We start from the raw sequence: 23,258 nt of genomic DNA, 5'->3' as shown, positions 1-23,258 counted from the left end.
TATTACTGTAAATATATATACAAAAATATTTTTTCCACGGGAGGAGGGCAGAAAAAACGAAAAAAATAATAATTTAAAATTACAAAAAAAAATTGCGGGGGGTGGGGGGCAATGGGGTGGGGGTAGCAGCTGGGTATTTGTCCGAGCTGCATTTTTATCTGCGATAAAAGTTTTTGTGTCAAAAGTGGAACAAAAGAACCCATTATATTTTTAAATGTTATGGGTTTATATCTATTTTTTTTTTATAATTTTTACATACAAATTTTTACTTCGCATCGAAAGTTATGGGTTCAGTTGAACCTGTAGTTATTACTGAAAATATATTAAAAAATATTATTTTTTCCTCGGGATGTGGGCAGAAAAAACGAAAAAATAATAATAATTTGAAATTACAAAAAAATTAAAAAAAAATTGTGAGGGTGGGAGCAGTGGGGTGGGGTAGCATTTGAGTATTTGCACGCGCTGCATATTTACCTAGGAAAAATTTTTGTGTCAAAGTGAAACAAAAAAAATAAGGTTAAAAAGTCAAAATGGAACAATACTGAGTTAAAATGCCAAAATAAAAAAATGGGTCAAATTTAATGGTCTGTATATATATTTGGCCTATCCTAAATGCCATCTTTTCTCAACCAAAACAATTCCATGAATTTCTTTTTCTTTGTTGTTTTTAGTGTATTACGTGGAGTTTCATTCTTCTGTGAACACTTTAGACATGCTATTTATTTAATTAAAAAAAAGATTTGAACTAGTTTGACTCTCTATTTTCCTTTACTTTTTTCTTCTTGTTTTTCTCTTTCTTTTCTTACCTGCCGTTTCAAATTAGACGAGATACTTTCCTTTTTAGTTTGTTTCAAAATAAATAACACATTTTTAAATTTGAAAATAATTCAACTTTAAACTCTTCATTTTACTTATTTTACCCTTAATAGAAGCTTTTGTACCACACAAATGTCATGGCCCAATAAAGTTTTTATTTCTTAAATTTCGTGTCAAGTTAAACTATTTCATCTAAATTGAAATGAATGGAGTATTTATCCCTCCGTTTCAATTTAGATGAGGTAGTTGACTCGGCACAGAGTTTAAGGAAAAAAGAAAGACTTTTAAAATTTGTGGTCTTAAAAGCTTAAGGGGTAAAAGCTTTGTAGGGTCATGACATTTATGTGATTATAAAAGCTTCTCGTTAAGAGTAAAATGGATAAAATAAGGAGTTTAAAGTTGAATTATTTCCAAATTAAAAAATGTGTTATTTATTTTGTAGAACACTAAAAATTTGATTCTCAAATAAGGCCGATAACTAATCTCCATTCTGGACCTGCCACTACCTACCTGTTGAGTTTTCACGCCAAAGGAAGACTTGAGAAGAATTAGCCGTGAAAGCATTCCAAGTACGCGTGAGAGGATATTTATTCTTGGTACCTTCCTATGGACAAACAAACATATCAGATATGGATTTAAATTTGATGGTCTCAAGCTTTAAGGTTATTAATTAGCACAAATTCATTGTACTTTTGAAGGAGATTCCATTAAAGAGGTGCAGATATAATTAAGGAGAAAAGTAAGAAGTTTGTTGACTAGCCAATTAATTTCTTTTACCACTACGTACTGAAAGCTAATTAAAGACGAGTTAAAGTGAAATATCAAACACGTACGCCAAAAGTACTTGTCACTTAGTAGTAGTATTGCTCCTAATTATATATAGAAGTTAACAGTTAGGTGAGAATTAATCACCAGACCCATGATTACTGGCACTGGCAGCAGCTTGAACATCATCTTCAGGAAGGAAGGGGCAATTCATTCAGATCAAAATCCAGAATTCTGCTACTAGTATTATTTCTAACACAAGAGATTTGACTTGATGATGATGATAGTAGAGGCTCATGATCATCCATTGTAGTAGTAATATTATTTGTTGAGCTGCTAGTAGCAGCCGTAGAAATTACTGTGTTATAAATGGAAACATCTTGTATGGACCCTAAATCCTTTAACTTCTTCATCCTCCTCTTTATCGGCCGACAAATATGCGTTTCCTCCTCTTTGTCAGCAGTCTTGTAATTGCTATTCGTGGTTTCCAATTTTCCTGTATCTTTAAGTGAATGTCCATGGGCTAGCAGCATAAGATAATGAACGCCATCGCGTAATTGCTCCTCTTCTGATGATGATGATGAAGAATTTGTCCTGCGGCCTCTCTTAGCAGTAACTGACCAACCACCTACAGCCTTTGATAAATCAGTAGGAGGAGGGTGAATTCCTCTCCAATCCCTATCAGGATGACACCTCATATGCCCAAACAATGATTTCTTTGATGCGAATTTCTTACCACAAATTGAACAAGTAATTGGTGGTTGATTTCGGCCCATCTTCTTCTTCCTCAAAATATCAACTTCTTGTTGCTTCATCTGTTGTTTTCGTTTCTTGGCCCAGGGAATGGGTTGAGCGTGAATTCTCACGTGACCCCCTAAAGCTTTACCTGAGCTAAACCCTTTATTGCACACATGACATATATTCCTACTAGGAGTATTATTCTTCCTCTGAATCTGAACTTTATCTTCATCTTTATAGTCGTCATCTTCATTCAGCTTTACCCATAGTGTTCCAGTTCCACTTAACCTATGTTCTTGCTTATCCACCATTAATGGAAACAATCACATATATACATGTATATGGGCCAAGAATGTGAATAGTAGAAGAAAAAGGAAGCTAATGATCTGAGTGAGTAGTAGTTGCAAGATAGTGACTTCTGCTGAGGTTTGCACACAAGAAAGAGATATATATTACTATGTAAATGACGCGGTAACCGATAAGATGAGAAAAATTAGGGGAGATGAAACTTCCGATGAAAAAACACCAATTACCCAATTTGAATGAAGAGGAAGAGAGGCAGAAAAGGAACAAATCCGAAATGGAAAAACCAATGTACATGTGTCAAAGAAATCAAAATTATATGCAATTCATAAGGCAAAAACCATGATAGTGGGAAAGGAGCTGAGTCATTAGTCTTAACTGCTAAGGGTGGACTGTGGAAATTGACTATCACGTTCCTTTGGTTTTCCTAAACAATCCTTTCTCTCTATAAGATTTAATGTGGGGGTGCAAATAATAGTTTTTCATTTTTCAAATTTAGGGGTGTTCATAAAAACCCAAAAAATCAAATCAAATCAACCAAATAAATCGATACTAAGGTTTGGTTTGGTTTTAATTTTGAATTTTAAAAACCGATCAAATTTGATTTGGTTTTAATTTTAATCAATTAATAACCGAAAAAACCGAACCAAACCGACTATAGAAGTATATTTAAATTTATTATTACGATATATGTATGTTTTTATATAATATTTCTAAAATTGTACATATTAGTTGTTTGCATTTTTAGTCTAATTTTTACTATTATAATAATCTAATTATTTACTTTACATTCTAGTTTGATTGGTAGTTTTCTTTTGCTAAGTACTAGAATTTATTTCATGTTAAAATAATCACTTTTTAATTGAGTACTTAAATTATTCATCACTATTTGATTCAATTATCATTAATATATTTTGATAAATGATAAATTTCTCAAAGAGCAATTGGTTTGATAGTGTTACGTTGAAAATTTAGTCTCTCAGATATGTGTTTGGTAGTGCATGTCTCATATTTAAGAAAAAAAACAATAAATAACCGAAAAACCGACAAAAACTGAATCGATAAAAAACCGACTTAATTAGGTTGGTTTTGTTCCAATATTTGATGAACCGACTTACTTGGTTTGGTTTCTTTTTAAGGAAAATCATCCAAACCGAGCCATGAACACCCTTATTCAAATATTTAACCATTTTACTTTTCCAAATATTATAAGTTGTATGCTGGCAACTTAGAATCATGTGTAATTGAAGAAGAAGATATTCGATATCCTTAAAGATATTATTGCCAATTAATAAGTCAAAATGGAATTTCAATCAAGTAAAAACTCTTGCTCCTAAAGTAAGTGACGTTTTCTTATAAAAAAATGATTTAATGACTTCGAAGTGCAATTAAGTAAGATTTTTGTGATCATCCGCTCAATTTATAACCCCTTTTTGGAACAGAAGAAAACTTCTAAAATACAAAATATATCCAAAAGTTCTTCAAGAGGTTTTCCAAAAACCATCCACAAAGCACTATATATATTTCTAGCTCTCTCATATAGACTTAAGAGAAAAAAGATTTAACGGTAGTAATAAGTAAGGGGAATGTATTGGCATGGATTGATGAAAAAATATATGTTTACATGATTAACAATGTGCATTCAATTTTATCCGTCAAATGCGTGAAGTGGTAAACAACGAGTATAATTTTCCTCTTCAACGCGTTTTAGAGCATGCGTTTGGGTTGAATTCTCATTTCCATTTTTTGACACTTGGAAAATTTCCCATACCGGTAGGGTGTCAATGGATATTTAAAAACCGATTAAACTGACCGAACCGTACCGTATCGAACCGATTTTTAGGTTTCTTTTAATAAAACCGTAGGTTTTTATATAAATCTCTAACCGTACTGATAATTAGGATAGGTTTTTATTTTATGAAAATACCGAACCGTACCGAATAAATTTACATGTGAAAAATATATTTATATATTAAGTTCAAAAATAATAAAATATTAAATTTTCCTTGTGTATTAAAATTATAAAAACAATTACAGGCAAAAAAGTAATAAAATTAAAATCATAATTCCCAAACCTATTATGCTACTCCCACTGAAACTAAATTATTTCCAGCATATTCACTAGCAAGACATAAGGTATTTGTAGCAATTATGAGTAGCAAACTCTAATGTATTGATTATGTTTTCTTTCGTATGATATAGATTTATCTTTTTGAATATTTAATCTTCTATAGACTTTATTCTTGAGTCTCAGTCCCAGCTTGGTTAATATCTTTCCACTCGAGTGATTTATATTTTCTTTATATTTATTTGTTTAATTTCTTTTACGTCGTTGTAGAGTAGTTGATGAATCTATACTCTAGCCATCTTTCACATTTTCTTAATTCATCACCCTTTAAAACATAAAAATGTCTAAAGAGTTTTGTTAAGTCCTATAAAAGTACGTATTTTATTCCATTCTACTTCTACTAGTGACTTTTACTGACATATAAAAAAATACCGAAAATTAACCGAACCATAACGATACCGAAGAGAAACCGATATGATTGGGACGATTTCGAAAAATCTAGTTTTGGTTATATATAATAGAATAACCGAAAAATTGATATGGTACAAAATTTACAAAATATCCATCCGAACCGAACCATTGACACCCTTACATATCGGCCTTCTTAATAGCGTCATTATATAGGGTAAAATATGTTCATTAAATGCTTGTATGATAAAGTGACACGTGGAATCGAAGACAGAAGTAGATCAGGTCCGAAGGCAACGAACTTGTTTTGTTCCCGAAAGGAGTGGTGTTCATGAAGGCAAAATAAATGCTTGCCACCCAGTAGCATTTAATGGAGAATATTCTATAGTATTAAGTACATAGTCCATTACAGAGAATATGGCATTCACTGCCTATCATTACACATTCTTCAATGTCCCTCATAATTGTCATTTAAGAAGTGTTGATCCTAGGACCTTGTTCCTTATGCACCATTATAAATAGAGAACTCAACAACCATCGTAAGGGGACGAATTTTCTGACAAGTTGATACTATACTTTGTTCAAAAGCTCAATAATGTTTTATCTTCTTGCTTATTAACACTATTACTACTGCCTTCAGAAGCTTTGCTCTCGAAATCAAGATTGCTACTGTCTTATCTCGATTCAATGTTACGTCTTATATTCTTGTTTAATTTATTTATCATTTTGGGATTAAATCAATTCACTTATCTATAAACCACGTATAAATTCAACTGTACCGTTTTACTGGTAAACAGTTTGGCGCCCACCGTGGGGTTTAGACAGTTGTGTAATTAAGTTGATCCTTACATCTATTACTAACTCGTTTGGTTCTTTGTTCTTAGCAAAATTTATAGAAAATAGCATATAACAGTTTCAACATCGCACACAATATTGAGGACCAAGGAAATCAGCCTCAACATGAGGATTCAATCAGTAATACTCGCAACGAGGGGGATGAGGCCATGTCGGCCAACGGTGGGCAATATCCGCGACATGTTTGAGAAGCAACTTTTGATGATGCTGAAAGCGAGCACGTCATTGAAACAGTAATGATCTTGAGATAGCAACAAAAAGCCATTATAGGACATCTCTCACGACAGGTTCAACTCACGAAGGAATTGAAGCATGCATTTTTAGGTGCTTCTAACAACGCGAATGGACGAGGTCCAGTTCCTCCCGCAAATCAAACAGCTCAGAGGATCGACAAAAACACCCCAAGGGGCGAAGTCGACTTTGATAGGGCCGGAGGGAAGGGTAACGGATCTGGTAACAACAACGAGAATGATCCCTTTAAAACCGAACTCATGCAGTTTATGAGGGAGATAAACACCCGAATAGATCAAATTTCGGGCACCCCACCAGTGTTGAAAGGACCAGACTCAAAGAATAACACCCAGTTGCCATTCAATCTAAGCGCGGCACTAGAATTGATCCCGAAGCGGTTCAAAATGCCAGATGTGCCGAAATATGACGGGTCTTCGGATCCTCAAGAGCATATCACCACCTATACAATGACGGTGAAGGGGAATAATTTAGCTTCCCACGAGATTGAGTCAGTCTTACTAAAGAAATTCGTGGAGACCCTCACGAAGGGGGCCCTATCATGGTATTCACTTTTGCCTGAGCATTCCATAGATTCCTTCGAGATGCGCAGACCCTTTCATCAAGGTCCATACCGGAGCCAGGAAGGTATAGGCCGGAAAGGCCGACATATTCAGGATTGCACAAGGAGAATCTGAATTGCTACGGGAATTCGTGACCAGATTCCAGAAAGGCAAGATGTTGCTCCCGATCATACCAGACGAATGGGCAGCTAAAGCATTCACTAAAAGTCTGAATCCGAGAAGTCACAAAAATTGAAAGAATGTTTGCTTGAGTTTCAGGAAACAACATTGGCGGATGTCCACAACTGGTACGAGTCAAATATAAAAATTGAGGATGATCAGCTCGGTTTCTCGGCATCAACCAAGGGTTGGGACCGGGAAAAGAATAAAGAGAAGTCAAAGGACGATTTCAACACAGATCGACGAACTTCAAGAGGTCAGTTTTTGCCCTATGAAAGGGTTGAAGGACGCGGTGAAAGTTTCTGGTCGGCGGATAGATTCATTACCAATAAAAGAGTTGATCGGGGCCGGAATAACAGGTCATTGCAAGACAAGGAGTTATCAGGTTCCTGAGATTCCTCCTACCCCAGGCTTTCTGAATACAACTTCAACGTCAGCATAGTAGATCTAGTATCGGCTATGAGGAACTTTAAGGAAGCACGGTTTCCGAAGCCGATGAGATCCGATCCTAGTCAGAGGGATCCTAATTTATGGTGTGAATACCATGGGACCAACGGCCTTCGGATAAGGGATTCGCTTTTGCTCAAGCACTCCATAGATTACTTCGAGATGCTTGCGGACCCTTTTATCAAGATCCATGTCGAGGCCAAGAAGTACAGTCTCGAAAGGCCGACATATTTAGGATTGCACAAGGAGAATCTAAATTGCTACGGGAATTCATGACCAGATTCCAGAAAGACAGGATGTTGCTCCCGGCCATACCAGACGAATGGTTAGTTGAAGTATTCACTAAAAGTCTAAATTCAAGAAGTTCCGACGCTTCACAAAAATTGAAAGAAAGTTTGCTCGAGTTTCAGGCAACAACATAGGAGGATGTCCACAACTGGTACGAGTCAAAGATAAGAATTGAGGATGATCAGCTCAGTTTCCCGGCATCAACCAAGGGTCGGGATCGGGAGAAGAATAAAGAGAAGTCAAAGGACGATTTCAACACAGATTGACGAACTTCAGGATGCCGGTTTTTGCCCCATGAAAGGGCTGAAAGACGTGGTAGAAGTTTTCTGTCGATGGATAGATTCACTACTAATAAAAGAGCTGATCGCGGCCGGAATAATAAGTCATTGCTGGACAAGGAGTTATCAGGTTCCCGAGATTCCTCCTACCTAGGCTTTCTAAATACAACTTCAACTTCAGCATAGTAGATCTAGTATCGGCTATGAAAAACATTAAGGAAGCATTGTTCCCGAAGCCGATGAGATCCGATCCTAGTAAGAGGGTTCCTAATTTGTGGTGCAAATATCATGGGACCATCAGCCTTCGGACAGGGGACTGTCAACATTTGCGCGAAGAGGTGGCGACATTGCTGAAAAATAGCCATCTCAAAGAATTCTTGAGTGATCGGGCTAAACACAATTACGGTTGCACCTTTGAAAACAGAAGAAAACCCTCCTCGTTTGAAGATCAACATGATTTTCCGGGGGGGGGGATGAGATTAACGGCGTGACATTTTTGCCAGCAAAAAAGACGAAGGTATCAGTAACACATAGTAAGAGACTCTGGGAAGTTGCTGAGGATGACATTACTTTTACGGAGGAAGACGCAGACGGATTGTTGCTGCCGCACAATGATGCTTGGTAATCTTTTTAAATGTCTTAGATTTTAAAATTAAACGTGTTTTGGTGGACCCAAGAAGTTCAGCCAATATTATACAGTGGAGAGTGATGGAACAAGCCAAGCTGACCGAAATCATCATTCCGCCTACAAAACTTCTTGTCGGGTTAAATGTGGCAAGTGTGACAACCCGAGAAGACATCCTTCTGCCAATGAATGTTGAGGGGGTGATTAAGACGACCCTTTTCAAGGTCGTAAATGGCGATATTGGCTATAATATTATCTTGTGGAGACTGTTGTTGCACGAGATGAAGGTCGTATCGTCAACATATCATCAATTGATGAAATTCCTAACTCCCGAGGGAATAAAACAAATAAGAGGAAACCAATCGGCTTTAAGGGAGATAAATGCAATCTCAGTTTTCAGTAGCAAAGGGAAGGAGCATGCATCATAAAAACTACAGGAATCAGCACTTTCTCCCGAACTGAGCAAAGCCAACCAAGGGGAGGAGTCGTCGGAATCCTATCAGGTACCAAGATATTTCCAGGTGCCAGTAGAAAGGGACGCAACAAAATCGATAGCGGAAGAACTTGAGCGAGTCACGTTGTTCCAGAAATTGTTGGAGAGGAAGTTCCACTTGGGGACAGGTCTAAACCCAGAGCTCAATTCTGGATTTATCGAATTTCTAAAATTTAATGTTGATTGTTTTGCGTGGTCGCACGCGGATATGACAGGTATCCCGCCAGAAGTGGGCGTGCACAAACTAAGCCTGGATCCAAACATCTTTCCAGTAAAGCAGAAAAAATGCCCTATTGCCGAGGTTAGAAACAAATTCGACAAAAAGAGGTAACTCGATTGATTGATATCAGTTCAATCCGAGAGGTAAAGTATCCTGACTGACTAATTAATGTAGTAGTAGTTTCAAAGAAGAATAATAAATTCTGCATGTACGTAGACTATAAGGATCTAAATAAGGCGTGCCCGAAAGACTCGTTCCCATTGCCAAATATTGATCAAATGATTGATGCAACGGCTAGGCACGAGTTAATGAGTTTCCTCGATGCTTACTCCGCGTACAAACAAATTAAGATGAACCCGGAGGATCAGGAAAAAACTTTGTTCATAACGAACTTTGGCACCTATTGCTATAATGTGATGCCTTTCGGGCTAAAGAACACCGGAGGCACTTATCAGCGCCTCGTAAACAAAATGTTTGAGAAGAAAATAGGGAAAACTATGGAGGTAAAATATATTCATATTAAATACTCGCAACATTAAGCGACACGTGGAGACGAAGACAGAAGTGGAGCAGGTCCGAAGGCAACGATCTTGTTTGTTCCCGAAGGGAGTGGTGTTCATGAAAACGAAATAAATACTTGTCACCCGGTAGCATTTAATGGATTTCTATAACATTAAGTACATAGTCTATTACAGAGAATATGACATTCATTGCTTACCGTTACACATTCTTCAATGTCCATCATAATTGTCATTTAAGAAGGACTTGATCCTAGGACCTTATTCCCTAAGCACCATTATAAATAGAGAACTCAACAACCATTGTAAGGGAGCGAATTTTCTGACAATTGATTCTATACTTTGTTTAAAAGCTTAATAATATTTTATCTTCTTACTTATTAATGCTATTACTGTTGCCTCCAAAAGTTATGTTCCAGGAATCACGATTGCTACTGTCTTATCTCGATTTCAACGCTAAGTTTTATATTCTTGTTTAATTTATTTATCATTTTGAGATCAAATCGATTTATTTGTTTATAAACCACGTATAAATTCAATTGTACTGCTTTACGGATAAACAGTCCTGCCACCAAATTTATTAACTTTAGTTCTATCATACACTATTCCAAGTATATGCTGCTCTGTCATGAAATTCTTCGCAAGAAAATTACATCCCTCGTTTACTTTTTCTGTTCAGCTTATAAAATAATTGATGCATCGAATTATTAAAGAAACAAAAAGAAGAGATAAAGTGTTGATATTGTGGGTAAAACTTAAAAGTGACGTGGACAATAAGAAGCATCAGCCCGACAATAAATTGCGAGAAACAAGAATTTCTCTATGCTCTTGACGACTAAAGTGCTAGCATAATTTTGAGCTAATAACATCCACTGCAGCTGTATAAATTATACAAATTCTGTTGTAAAAAATATTCGAAGGAAAGTTATCGAACATTATATTTGAACAAAAAACTATCCAGACAATTTTTTGGTATAAGTAAGTTGTCATATAATTTATAAATTACATTTGAGTTCAACACAAGATTATAAATTTTGAATTTCCTGAACTGTACCAAAAAGAAAAGTTTTATAAAGTCATAAAGAGCAACATAACCAATTTGTTGATTGTTTGTGCTTCTATGTTCTTTAGCTATGTTAGTTTTTCAAGCATTTGCAGTATAACCGGATAATTAGTTATTGATGTTTATGCTAAATCAAATATTTTAATTTTAATTGTCAAAAACTAAAGTAACAATATATATAATCCAACGATGCTTAAGTGAAAAATATGTATATGAAAGATATATGTCTTGCATTTATTAATTAGATGTAAACCTGGTAGATAAGTTTTAGCCTATTTAACCCTATACATAGTTCAATTTTTTTCATTCAATGCTCACTGAGACTGAGTTAGGGAGAAATTCAAAAATAGCCAGATTTACAACTGGTCGTTCAAAAATAGTCCAGTTTCAAAAGTAATAAAAATTTAGCCAATTTTCATGTAAAGATAAATCTGAGCGAAAACACTGTTCAAAATCAGAAAAATACGTCAGTATATTATGCTGGAGTTCCAGCATAAGTATGCTTGAACTCCAGCATATTATACTAGAGTTCCAGGATAAGTATGCTGGAACTCCAGCATAATATGATGGAGTTCCAGCATAAGTACACTAGAACTCCAGCATAATATACTAGAGTTCCAGCAAGTATAATTGTCCAGTATAATATACTGGAGTTTGGAGCACCGGTGCTCCAGTCTCCAGTATATTATATTGGAGTCAGCAAAGTATACCGGTCCAGCATAATATGCTGGAGTTCATACACAGGTGCACCGAACTCCAGTATATTATGCTGGACCGATCTCTGTTGCAGCAAAATAGTGGCTATTTTTCATTGACTTCTTAAACGCTGGCTATTTTTGAATGACCAGTCCGAAAACTGGTTATACCGTGCTATTTATACACTGAGTTACCGTATTTATCAACATCATAGTGGTACCTATGAAGAAGTTTGAATTCATTTCTTCAAGGTAACGTTGATGTATAAAAAGTCCAAAATTCTTCGACTCCCTCTCCTCGTTGACCTCTTGCTATTCCGATTCTTCACTATTTAGGTTAATAATAAAATTTAAATTTAGACCTTAATAAGAATTACATATACCATTTCGAAGGACAACGTATTATATCCTACAATCAAGTCAATGTGTGATACTTCCATTTGAACGTATATTTTTTAATCAAACAATTAATATGAAACTAGCTTAGTATTAAACACTTGATGAAATACAATTATCGTAAGAGATGGTTAGACCTGTGGCTTTTTTGAGCCGAGGGTCTCCTGGAAACAGCCTCTCTACCCTTCGGGATAGGGATAAGGTCTGCGTACATATTACCCTCCCCAGACCCCACTTGTGGGATTATACTGGGTCGTCGTCGTCGTTGTAAGAGATGGTTAGAAAGAAATATTTCTCTAAAAGGTTACAGCATTCAACAAATGCACTCATAAATTTGAAAGCAACTTTGGCAATATTTACTTTACTGTCTACATGACGTTCACACCAACTACCTACTCAACTCAAAAGTCAAAACTAAGAGCTTGTAAGGATGATAACTTAAATGGTATGTTGATTGATCCAAAAGAAACAGAGTCTAAGAAGAAAGTAGAAATGCATAAATAGATGACCATTTTAAGCATTACACTGCCATCAAGGAAACTGGGATGAAACTTCTTTGATACCAACAGCTGCTCCTGCTCCAAAAGGCTCAGTTTTTCACCCAAAAAGGGAAAGAAAGGCAGAGCACAATACTTTCACAAATCCATCAAAGTCCAAGCTGCCTATGTAAACATGATGATTTTCCAAACAAGAAAGAAAGATGGGGAAACAAAGATGTTTCTTAATCTCAGCCTATTGCGGTTGTGCATGAGATGACTTATATTCCAGCATCTCAGCCTTGTATCTCGCCTTATCTCTCACACCTTTTTCCTGATAAACCTGCATTGCGAGTAACACATATTGAAGATGAGTATCAGCTGAGAATTGAACCCCATTTTCCTCTTCAGCATCAAATATATTTACTGCGATATTTTAGTAACTCCAAAAGTTGTCTCCGTCATACTGCGGACATATCCAAGAATGTCATTTTGCTAATTTTGAGTCTACAACAGAATTTGCAACCAAAGACATACCAGCCACCTTCTCCCCCCAAGGAACAATCAGCTGATGACTTATGAAGCAACCACCCTGGTTAAGGTCTTTTTACTGAAAAGAGGCTACTTTTGACATTTGGAATCATAAAATGCACACAATTACTCAGTGACAAAGGTGGTTAAATACAACATAAAATGCAACTATGCCTTCAAAAAACAATCAACTATGATTCTGCTTAAAAGTCACACAAGAGAACAAGCAAAAAGGGAATAGGTTATTTACAAAGTAACTGTATAATGACAATAGCAACATGTAAATTATCTCCAGGTACAAAATTAAATCCTCATTTCCCAATTATTTTTATCAGCAAAAAAGGAAAAAAGGGTTTACTGAAATGATTCCAGCCTTCAGATGCAGTTTGTACACAGTAAGCAATAAACTAAAAAAGTGAAAGTTTAATGTGTCAAGCCATTTTATCCAACCTGTTTCTCGGCCTCTGTAAGTAGACTCCAAAGAAGTCCAATCCTTTTGCTGATAGCTCTCTCTTGCCCCTGATATGAAGGTTTCAACCTGGCATAATGCTCAGCAAAGAAAAAATTATAACCACTTCGATTTGACTTGGGTCGAGAGGGGTCCTTCAAAGCCAACTTGCGTCTTTTCCTGATCCGTTGGGAAGGCTTAGCTGAAGTATTAACCCTTTGGGACTGGTGTAGCAATGCAGGTGTATGATAAAGTACACCACTTAAATTCTCCGAGCCCAGGTTCACAGTGATTACGTAACCATAATCAAACTTTGCATCAATGGTTCCAATCAGTGAACTTCCAGCCTCCAGATTATAACTCACTACAGTTACAAGAACCATAAAATTGTATAGCGATGACACAAGCTAAGTATGTCAATCCACTATAAAACAGGACATTACAAAATACAAAGGAGCTAAAAGGGAAACCATGAAAGCCAAGTTGCAGGAGAGAAAGAAATCTCCGTACAAGGAATATCAAGTTTCAATACTTCTTTGTTGTAGCTCTCTTAAAATTTCAAACAAATAAAAGGTAAAACATTCTCTAACATGCTATACCAAACTAATGGGGCATAAAGAAACATACACCGGAGGAAGGATCTCATGATAGAAAATTAAAGTCTTAAAAGATTGGAAGCACACCTGAACATTGATTCGTAGCAGCATTATCATTGTTAGCATGTTCAGCTACAGAGTCAGTTACATTTCTATTTGTAGGATCTGCAGAACATATAGAAGAAGTCTCCCAAGTTTTTATTTTTATAACAAAAACTTTAAAACAACAAATACGGGTAACTTTATTGCAAAAGTTTCATGATACCAGCCACAGAGACAGAAGGTTCTTCTTTCCGAAAGTAATAAACCTGCTCGAAATGATAAAGCATGGATAGATAGTACTTCCGCAAGACAAATGATGCACTGGTCACAGAAGATGGAAATCTGAATATTCCTTTCACCTCCCCCCATTTTCGCTCTGTAATAACCTGCAGCAAGTTCCCAATATAAAACCCGAGTGAACTCCAAATCACATTAGACCAACCAAATTGAAGGGGGACAAATTATTTTAGTCCTGATAAAGAAAAAAGGTAGGTTTGAGAATGTCCAAGCAGCAATAATTTCACTGAATTAGGTTCGAGAATAACAAAGAAGAAAGGAGGTTTGACTATGATAAAGCAGCATCAGCTGATGCCATCCATGAGTGCTTGAAGAAAAATAAATCAAAACAATACAAACCAAAACCACTAGCCTCACTGCATTACAGGCACAAAGGACTTTAGAAAAGTGCCAAACACTATTAATTTTTGTTCAGGCAGTTTGCAAATACACAGTTTTATTACTAAGAGACAAGGGGTTGTTTGGTTTAAGGAATGAGGATATTTATTCCCAGTATAAAATTCAGCATTACTTATATAGCGTTTGATTTGCAATATTAAACTTCTCATTACTAATATAGTCTCCATATAACTGATGGAACATTTGGTCTCCGATATTAAGCTCCGCAAAAGTACTACACTCTGCATAAGTTATGCGGTGCTTAATATCAGAAAACACTGTACCAATCAACAAAAAGAATATCAGAGAACACTGTATCACTAATACTGGTATAACTTATGCAAGAATCCATGTATTAATTTATACTAGATAGAATGTAGAGTAAGAATACATGTATTAGCAATACCTTAATAAGAGTATTAAAAGATAAAAATGCCCAGAAAGTAGGCAATCAAACATAACAATCCTCATTTTATTACCCACAGTTTACAACATCAACATACCCAGTATTAACCCACACTGTGGGGTCTGGGGAGGGTAGTGTGTACGCAGACCTTACCCCTACCTTGTGAGGATAGAGAGGTTGTTTCACTTATTATTCACGGTTTAATTCACATATTGTTTTCACTGCCGCATAACAATTCTTACATGATTATTCACCACATAAATAATTCCTACATTATAATCCCTACATAACTAAACCACAAACCAGACGACCCAAAAGAGTATATTCTAGATTTTTTGCATCTCTGAGAAAGACAAAGTAATTTGATTTTGTAAGTGATCCTTTGAATACTATCCTCTCAGATATGCATCAATGTCCTTTTTTTGATCAAGTAGATATGCATCAATGTCCTTGTAACTGAAAGTTAAGTTGCCTCAAATGCCAAGAGGTTGCTGAAGTGGTGAGGAGTATGACCTTGATGAATAGGTGCCTAATTCATGAATTTCAAGGTGCAATATCCATTGAGTGAAACTCCTTGGAATCAGCTCTACAACCAAGGATGAGTTACCCTTTTATGTGAATAGCCACCCTCATGTTTGAGCCTAGTCCAAAGTTATCTCTTGTATATACTAGTTTATTATTAGTTGAAGATGAATGGGGACAGATTTTGAAGAAAAAGTAATCCCCCTGAGGATCCTCATGATGGAAGGTCGCATCTCTTTTTTGGTTTTCTCATCTTTTCTCCCCTTTATCCTCATTCCTCTAAAGCTACAACAAACAGCTGCTATATATAAAGGAATCACCAAAATTCCCACTATTTTTCCTTAGAAATTTCCTACCTCAGCAGTTATAGCAATTACCAGGCCACACCTGTGCATTCAAGACTAAACATATTTACTCAAAATTTCAATGTCTCTTTACCGAAAACGTCTTATGCAGATATGCCAAAAACAGCCAATGGAGCCTTTTAGAAGTATATATCTCGGATATTAAATAAGAACATTGTGCACGTCTGTACGTTTTTGCGAAGTGGAACATGTGTTTCACAAATGAAACCAGAATAAGAAGAGGAAAAGCTTGGAATCTTTGGACTAGCATTTGACAGAGATAAGGTTAAAGGTTTAATATTCAAAGCCCATTATTACACTTAACATAATTTAGGTCTTGGATACCCAATGTAACCAAAAGAAGAAGATTTAGTGTCATGCGTCAACATGCTTACTTTTTACTGTAGTTTCCATATTGAAGGTTCTCTCTCCAAAGTGAAAGCAAATATGTGTGTAACTGAAGCAAAACGTTTGTTTGTACATACCTTTTCTATTCCACCTCGAGACGTAACCTCAATAAAAAGACGGTGTAGATCTAGCGGTGTTCCTGCTACAAGAGGGATCCTGTACAGTGGGAAGAGTTAGAATAAAGGAAGAAAAGATCATGCCAACATTTTTGAGAAAAAAGAGAACAAACCAACTTGATCACTGACTTTCTGATTACTTTCTAAGCAGTAAGCAAGTTAGACAATTCGAAGCAACCTCTTTAACATGAGCTGCAATTCGCTAAAATACAATTAACTCATACCAACTTCAGCAATAGACTCATACCAAGGTTCTCACAAATGACATAAAATATCTTCTTTCCCTATAATTAAATCACAACAGATAAAACCATCAGTGTATATACTTGCGACATTGTTTCTGAAGGGCAATCAACCATCTCTTCCTAAACTTCGCCTCAGAAGATTTTTTTTTTTTTTTTGGTGAAGTAACTTTACCTCGGTAGATTTCATTTTCTTACTTCATCATTCTAATTTTCTTTAGACATTACTGTTTATTTACGCTTTTTTCTTATATCCACTAACCAAGAAGCTTAGAGTATAATCTGTGCTTCAGTATACTAAATTTTAGAGCCAATACTTGATGCATGTACATCTCCTGAACACAGATGATAGTGAGTGAACAAAAAGAACTATGTTCCATATAGTAAAGTATAACCAACTGCTGCTCATTAGGGACGGATCTAGGGGGCGGAAGGGGGTTGAACCACCCTTTGCCAAAATATTACACTGTATATATAAGGCAAAATCTGTTTTTTACCTCTATATATTAAGCTTTGAATCCCCTTGACACAACCCAAAAGAATAGCTTAGTGGTCAAGGAGGTTCAAAACTTTTGTAAGGTCATAGGTTCAATTCCCAGTTTCCCACTAGCTATAATCTTTTTCAACTTTTTTTTTTGAACCCCCTTAGCGGAAATCCCGACTCCGCCACTGTTCATGTATTGACAGTAAAATGAAGTATTTCTCAGGTTTGCGTCTTTTCCACAAGTCCTTAATGATATTCAAGGTCAGTAACACATTTTAACAAAAACATAAAGCAGCAATGTATTGCATCACCACAAGTCAAAAAGTACAGTTTCTATTTATGGCAGTCAAACTTTGCCGGAAAACACAACTTCAACTGTATGGAACCAGCAGGTGAACTTTCAAATCCTAATGAGATGGAATGTGCACTCAATCTGTTAACTGTTCGACTGTAATAATGAGTGACAAACTCATCAATATAAGAATGCCAATTTTATGATGTAAATACAGGATCCAATGAATCTAATTTGGATATGGCATTTACTTGGCTTGAGAAGTGAATGCATAGTTTCTCCCACACTGATTTACCTTATTGGCGTCCTAACAGATTACTTCCTCAAGAACGCATAGCTGTCGAGCTAAGGAATAGAGAACAAGCATTAGGTTATGACAGTATCATGCAACCAGTTCTATGGTCAATAAGATGGAATTAAACTTTGTCTCCAAGAATTACTCTCCAAGATGAGGACTTTGTCATCTTACAAGCTAGTAAAAATTCTTTATCTACATTGGTTTGACTCCCATTACAACAAAAAAGTTCTTAATTTATTACGCTTTTTAATCAAATAAAATGTAATTTATTAATGATGGGAAAACTCCTGTAGGCTGTATAGTATACTAAAAGAGTAGAGAATCTTCAGATAGACATGATTATCCACCAAAGACACCGAATCTTCTATACAAGTAGGAATGCCATGGTTGCACCAAAAAGACACTAAACATGGGAGGCAATTCCTCGGTTGCGCAAAATCAATCTCTTTCTCTTTAAAAGCTCGACTTCCATATTGTCCACATAAGTGCTAAGGGAGCAACATACCAAGCCTGGCGGCGTCTTTTAAAAGCCCAACTAGATTGTGCATCCTTCAAAGTACCAGGCATGGTCCATTGTATCCCAAAACTTAAAAGGTGACGCAGGTCAAGCATTACGTTCACCTTGCGCGCAGAGGAGCAAATACACACCTTTTACTACTACGTTTGTTAATAAAGAATATGTATAGAACTATTTATACTCCTATTAAATTTGGTAACCTTGAATTACTACATGTAAAGTGAACCTTACAGAATATAATTACAAAATCCCCCCAGCCTTGTGAGAGATTATACAGACACCAGCCTTCTAATATGCGGGCCCCGGTACTATCCATGTTCGAAGAACCCTGAGACGACTGCAATGAGCAAAAATCTCACTTATCGGCCTAAAGGACGAGCAAACATTTGACTTGAGACGGCCCTGTCTTGTATCGAAAGATTTTCTATGCTAAAAGAGGGAGGAAAAAACTCAAGAAGCAAGACGCATAATCTAAACATTTTCAAATAACGAAAAGTTAAGTAATTGAAGGTAATAGAAGAAGGGACTAACTGGAAATTGGTAGGAAGGGATGCAGAGAATTGCTGAAGTTTGTTCCAGAAAAGTTGGGAATTTTGAACAATTTGTTGGTACTCAGCTTCGGGCTTAGGGTAAGAGAGAGGCCCTCTTGGGTACCCTTCCGACTGCAGCTGCAACTGCGACTGCGACTGCGACTGCGACTGCGATTGCTCACTACTTTTCTCATCAGCAGCATTGTTGGACATCTTCTCTTGCTCTGGGCAAATTAAATTTTAACGACAAAACTATATGATATAGAAGATTTGTCTCCTAAATACATCCGCCAAGAAAAGGACTCACCAGTTTACTTTTAGTGAAAATACTAAATCTTATACAAATATATTTTTTAGTATGACTAAACTATCCTTATTAAATATTAGTGAGTATTGAGAAAACTTTTTAGGATATGCACACAAGGATAAAAGAGTAAAAGCAAATTAAATTTTTTCTTGATTACGGGGTATTTATTTTGAACGAAAATAAAAAAGTAAACTACTTATTGTGAACCAAGTTCCGTATGCACTTTCTGTAGCTTTTACTCTTTTTTAAACCATCACTTAATATCTTGAGACGACTTATTCCAATATTATATAAAAGCTTCTCAAAGTAAAAGGTTATTAATATATTAGTGACTAATTCGTCAAATTATCACTTAAATAAATTTAGTGAACATCTATCTCATCGTTCTTTTTAAAAATGGTTCATGTTCATTATATTTACAAATTCAATGAACTCATAACACCTTGTCAATTTATATTCTAAATTTTTTATTCTTCTAATTTATTTCATTATTATTCAACGTCGTTAACTTATATACTTGATTATTTTTCACCTTTTTATTTCAAAAATATAATTTATTTGTTTTATATGTAAGTTTGTAATTGTGAGCATGTGATTTTTGCCCAATACGAACTACTCCTATAAAATCTCAAGAAAATAGATTTTTCTTAATTATTTGCCATTTTTAGAAAAATTTTGTAGATTTTATTAATTGTTTGCATTTTTGTGCACGTTTTATTTTATTAAAAATCATGAAAAATGCCAAAAAATATCATGCATTGCATTTAGGTTTGTTTTTACATTTTTAGGATTAATTAATTAATTATTTTCTTTATTAAAAATAAAAATCACAAAAATGATCCATTTTGACATTTTTTCCTTTATTTAGAGAATTATTGATTTTTTTCACTTTTAATTTAGGATTAGTTGATTTTTATAATTTTTGTAATTAGGCAACTAGTTTAATTCCACTTTTTTAGATTAATTTAGGATTTTTCTTTTAATTAAAAAAAGAGATTAAAAATAATCATAAAAGAAAGAGAGAAAAATGATTTGAAGGTTCTAATACATTGTTTTGGGCTGAAATTCAATTTGTTCCCCAATTCCCGAGCCCAAAACCCATCCAAAACCGCCTCTGACCCAAGCCCAATCCCTTCAAATCCGGTTAGCCCCCTTCACTCCAAAACGACGTAGTTGTGTGACAAAACTACGTCGTTTCATTTATTCCAACACATTAAACGACCAATTTCCCTTTAGTCTCCATTAATCCGATTTTTAAACCAAAACCTAGGTCTTCCCTTCTCTAAAATCGCCGCCCACCTCCGTCGTATCTCCGCCGCCCGAAAATCGTCTCACGACGGCGGAGCACCTCCAAACGCCTCCAAATTTTAACCATACAACCTCCATCATCTCCTCGTCCATATCCCGTCATTAGTTTCTCCAAAAAATCACTTGTTTTCTCCGAATTTGACATTTAAGAAATAAAAATTCGAACTTTTCACTTTTTGTTCGATTTTTCTCGACTTAGCCCTCAATTCATAGCAAAGCCCCGTGAATTCCCCAGTTTCTTCAATAAAAGGATTCCGTTTGATGTCAAGACCACCCCATCTCATGGTTTTGGCCAGATTTCGGACAAAAGGCCTTGAACGATCCAAATTCTTCAAGCCTCTGATTCGTCTTGTCTGAGGCATGTGGTGAAAATTGTTGCATGAAGCATTAGCCATAGACGAAAGTCCGGCTAGTATTCATGTAACAATTCCCACCATTGGCTGAGTTTCGTGGTTCATCGAAGTTCTAGTGGGTTCTCTTACCTTTTCTCAAGTTGCTGAAGTTCTTGGCAATCTAATTGGTATACTTCTTCCCCTGTTTTCAGAACCCTTTATGTGTTAACAGTTTTTGTCCAAATTTGTTTGGTTTGATTCATGATTGATTCATCGGTGATAATAACTCATTAATTAGATTAATCGCAGTTGTTAATTTTATTTTTGAGTACTTTTTTTTAGAAAAAAATATGTTTTCCCGTTTTAGTCCAAAGTCTGTTTGTTTAAACCTTCTTTGAGTTGATTCTGTTTATTGTTTGGGTTTGGATTTGGGTCTTTTAATGCCCAGACCCAAGTAAAATTGGGCTTGTGGTTTAAGTGACCCAGAGGTCTAGTACTGCCTGGGTTAAATGCCAGAATGGTACGAAAAAGGGTAAAAAAAACAGGACTGCTGGGGTTTGGAATTGGATAAGGTTTAAGGGAAGTTTATAGGAAGCTTCCAGAAAGCTGACAATGATCATATTAGAGATAAAAGAGGTCTTTGGGTAGGGGTGTAAGTGATTTAAATTAAAGTTTAAAGGGTGCTTTTGAATTAAGAAAATCTCATTTTGTTACCCTAAATCCCCTCTGTAAAAGACCCTCTTTCCAATCATTAGGGCACAGGAAAAAAAAGAGTGAAAAAGAGAAACGACTGAAAACAAAACCTTCCAAAAAGTGTTCTTAAAATTTTTTTGAGCTTCTTTCTGTTTTGGAGTTGTTTTTTGTTGGGGTTTCAGAAACTGGAACAAAAATTCTAGGTTTATTCACTGCTGCTATTGCTGAGTTGAGCTAGGAGCTGCAGATTTCCTTGCTTCTTTTGGCTATTGTTTTTCCATTTTTGCTAGGTATTTTACTAATCTTTTTGTATGCCCTGTTGAGTTTCCTTGAATGAAGTTTTTGTTTTCCTTAAACACTCGATCCTATCCTAATAAATCTGATATCCTAACTATGCAACCTACTTGGATTTCCTCCCCTGAAGTCTATTTCATGTGTGTATGATAATTGAGTTAAAGGTTCTATTTGTTGTCATTCATATAGTTGGTTCATTGTTGTAAGTTTCATTTTGCTTGGGTGCTGATTATGTATCAGAAATGATGCTAAAAACGATAAATTTGTTTCCCTTTTGTCTCTGAATATTTATTATAAGGTTAGTTGTTAGAAGTTCATCAATTTCATATCTTTGTTAAATACAAATATAGGTTCTAGTAACAAGAGCTTTCTTATGGTGGTCTGTATATGAAATATGTAGCTTTGTTTTAATTTGAAGAATTGAAATTTGTTTGCTACTGCTTACCTGACTGTAGTTTGCAGATCCTAACATGAGCTTTCTCATGATCAATTTGTTTGCTACTGCTTACCTGACTGTAGTTTGCAGAAGCATCCTTGGAGATTCAAAAGCTAAATGGCCTCATATAGGATATGTATTTACTAGGCTCTAATTAGGTATTTAATAGTACCTTGTAATGTTGTTGTAATTATTTTCCTTCACTTGATATACAAATTATGAGTTCTATGTAGGACTACTGATTTGTATGAAGCAGGATGTTATTATTTCTTTGGCTCAATACGTAGATGATGATTTTAATGGGACTGTTAGTCGTGTTATGGGTTGATTCATTATGGATGATCTAAATCGAGCTCATTTTCATTTAACAAGTTTCGTTAAATAAATAAGGAGAATGTGTTTGAGCTGTTGGATTTTATTGGATAAACAATGTGAATCTCAGTAGGCAAAATTAAATTTTATGTATCATGTTTGTTTCACATTCGTATATGTCAAGCAGTGAAGTTAGAGCATTGTTTCCTTATCAACCCAGTTCGCACACTTGGGTTCAAAATTGATTGTGTTCAGTTTTTTTTTTTTTTTGAGTTCTAATTGATCAATTTGAGTATAACTGTTTGTGATGCTTCTCTTAATGTTCAAAACAAAATGCGTCCACCTACTATTAATCTCACAATTTGGACCCTTGCATGTAATCTTGAGCTGCAGATTAATATTTGAATTTTGTGAACATGTGTAGTCTGTCTTTAGGCGTGAACTTGATGAATGTTGCTTCTTTTTTTACCAATGAATTACTAGCAATTGAGTACAATCTTTTAAAACAAATTGAAGATTACCATCTATAATTGAACTCCATAATTCATGGCCCTCATACTAATACCAACTAGTATAGAAAACGCTTTGAATATTCCCTAGTATGTTTTAGGCACGCGATTAAAATTATTACAACTATGGGTACGGTTCCCATGATGTGGTTGTGATAACTAGTTTTAAATTAGTAAAAATAGGAGCACCTTT

General features: G+C 35.5%; 2 protein-coding genes across 2 annotated transcripts; both read right to left on the bottom strand.

Moving 5' to 3' along the window:
- Positions 1–339: 339 nt before the first annotated feature.
- On the bottom strand, positions 340–2,975 carry LOC107803692 (uncharacterized). The gene is made up of 2 exons (XM_016627461.2): positions 1,729–2,975; positions 340–1,420 (listed from the first exon to the last, which is right to left on the bottom strand). The coding sequence occupies exon 1, from the start codon at positions 2,628–2,630 to the stop codon at positions 1,773–1,775; it is 858 nt and encodes a 285-aa protein (XP_016482947.1). The 5' UTR covers positions 2,631–2,975; the 3' UTR covers positions 340–1,420; positions 1,729–1,772.
- A 9,279-nt stretch (positions 2,976–12,254) lies between these two features.
- Positions 12,255–19,172, bottom strand: LOC107803693 (high mobility group B protein 10-like). The gene is made up of 6 exons (XM_016627462.2): positions 18,876–19,172; positions 16,473–16,551; positions 14,264–14,426; positions 14,086–14,163; positions 13,405–13,766; positions 12,255–12,766 (listed from the first exon to the last, which is right to left on the bottom strand). The coding sequence occupies exons 1-6, from the start codon at positions 19,085–19,087 to the stop codon at positions 12,680–12,682; spliced, it is 981 nt and encodes a 326-aa protein (XP_016482948.1). The 5' UTR covers positions 19,088–19,172; the 3' UTR covers positions 12,255–12,679.
- Positions 19,173–23,258: the final 4,086 nt, after the last annotated feature.

This window comes from Nicotiana tabacum, chromosome 8 (assembly GCF_000715075.1).
Source record: "Nicotiana tabacum cultivar K326 chromosome 8, ASM71507v2, whole genome shotgun sequence".
NCBI classification, from domain to species: domain Eukaryota; kingdom Viridiplantae; phylum Streptophyta; class Magnoliopsida; order Solanales; family Solanaceae; genus Nicotiana; species Nicotiana tabacum.
Note: the sequence above shows the minus strand (reverse complement) of the source record. Positions and strands in the feature narration are given on the sequence as shown.

Excerpts from the sequence above, each read along its gene's own strand:
- LOC107803692 (XM_016627461.2), bottom strand. The coding sequence starts at position 2,630 with ATGGTGGATAAGCAAGAACATAGGTTAAGTGGAACTGGAACACTATGG.
- LOC107803693 (XM_016627462.2), bottom strand. The coding sequence starts at position 19,087 with ATGTCCAACAATGCTGCTGATGAGAAAAGTAGTGAGCAATCGCAGTCG. Across the intron at positions 14,427-16,472 it reads CTCGAGGTGGAATAGAAAAG|GTTATTACAGAGCGAAAATG; the intron begins GTATGTACAAAC and ends AACTTGCTGCAG. Across the intron at positions 14,164-14,263 it reads ACCTTCTGTCTCTGTGGCTG|ATCCTACAAATAGAAATGTA; the intron begins GTATCATGAAAC and ends TATGTTCTGCAG.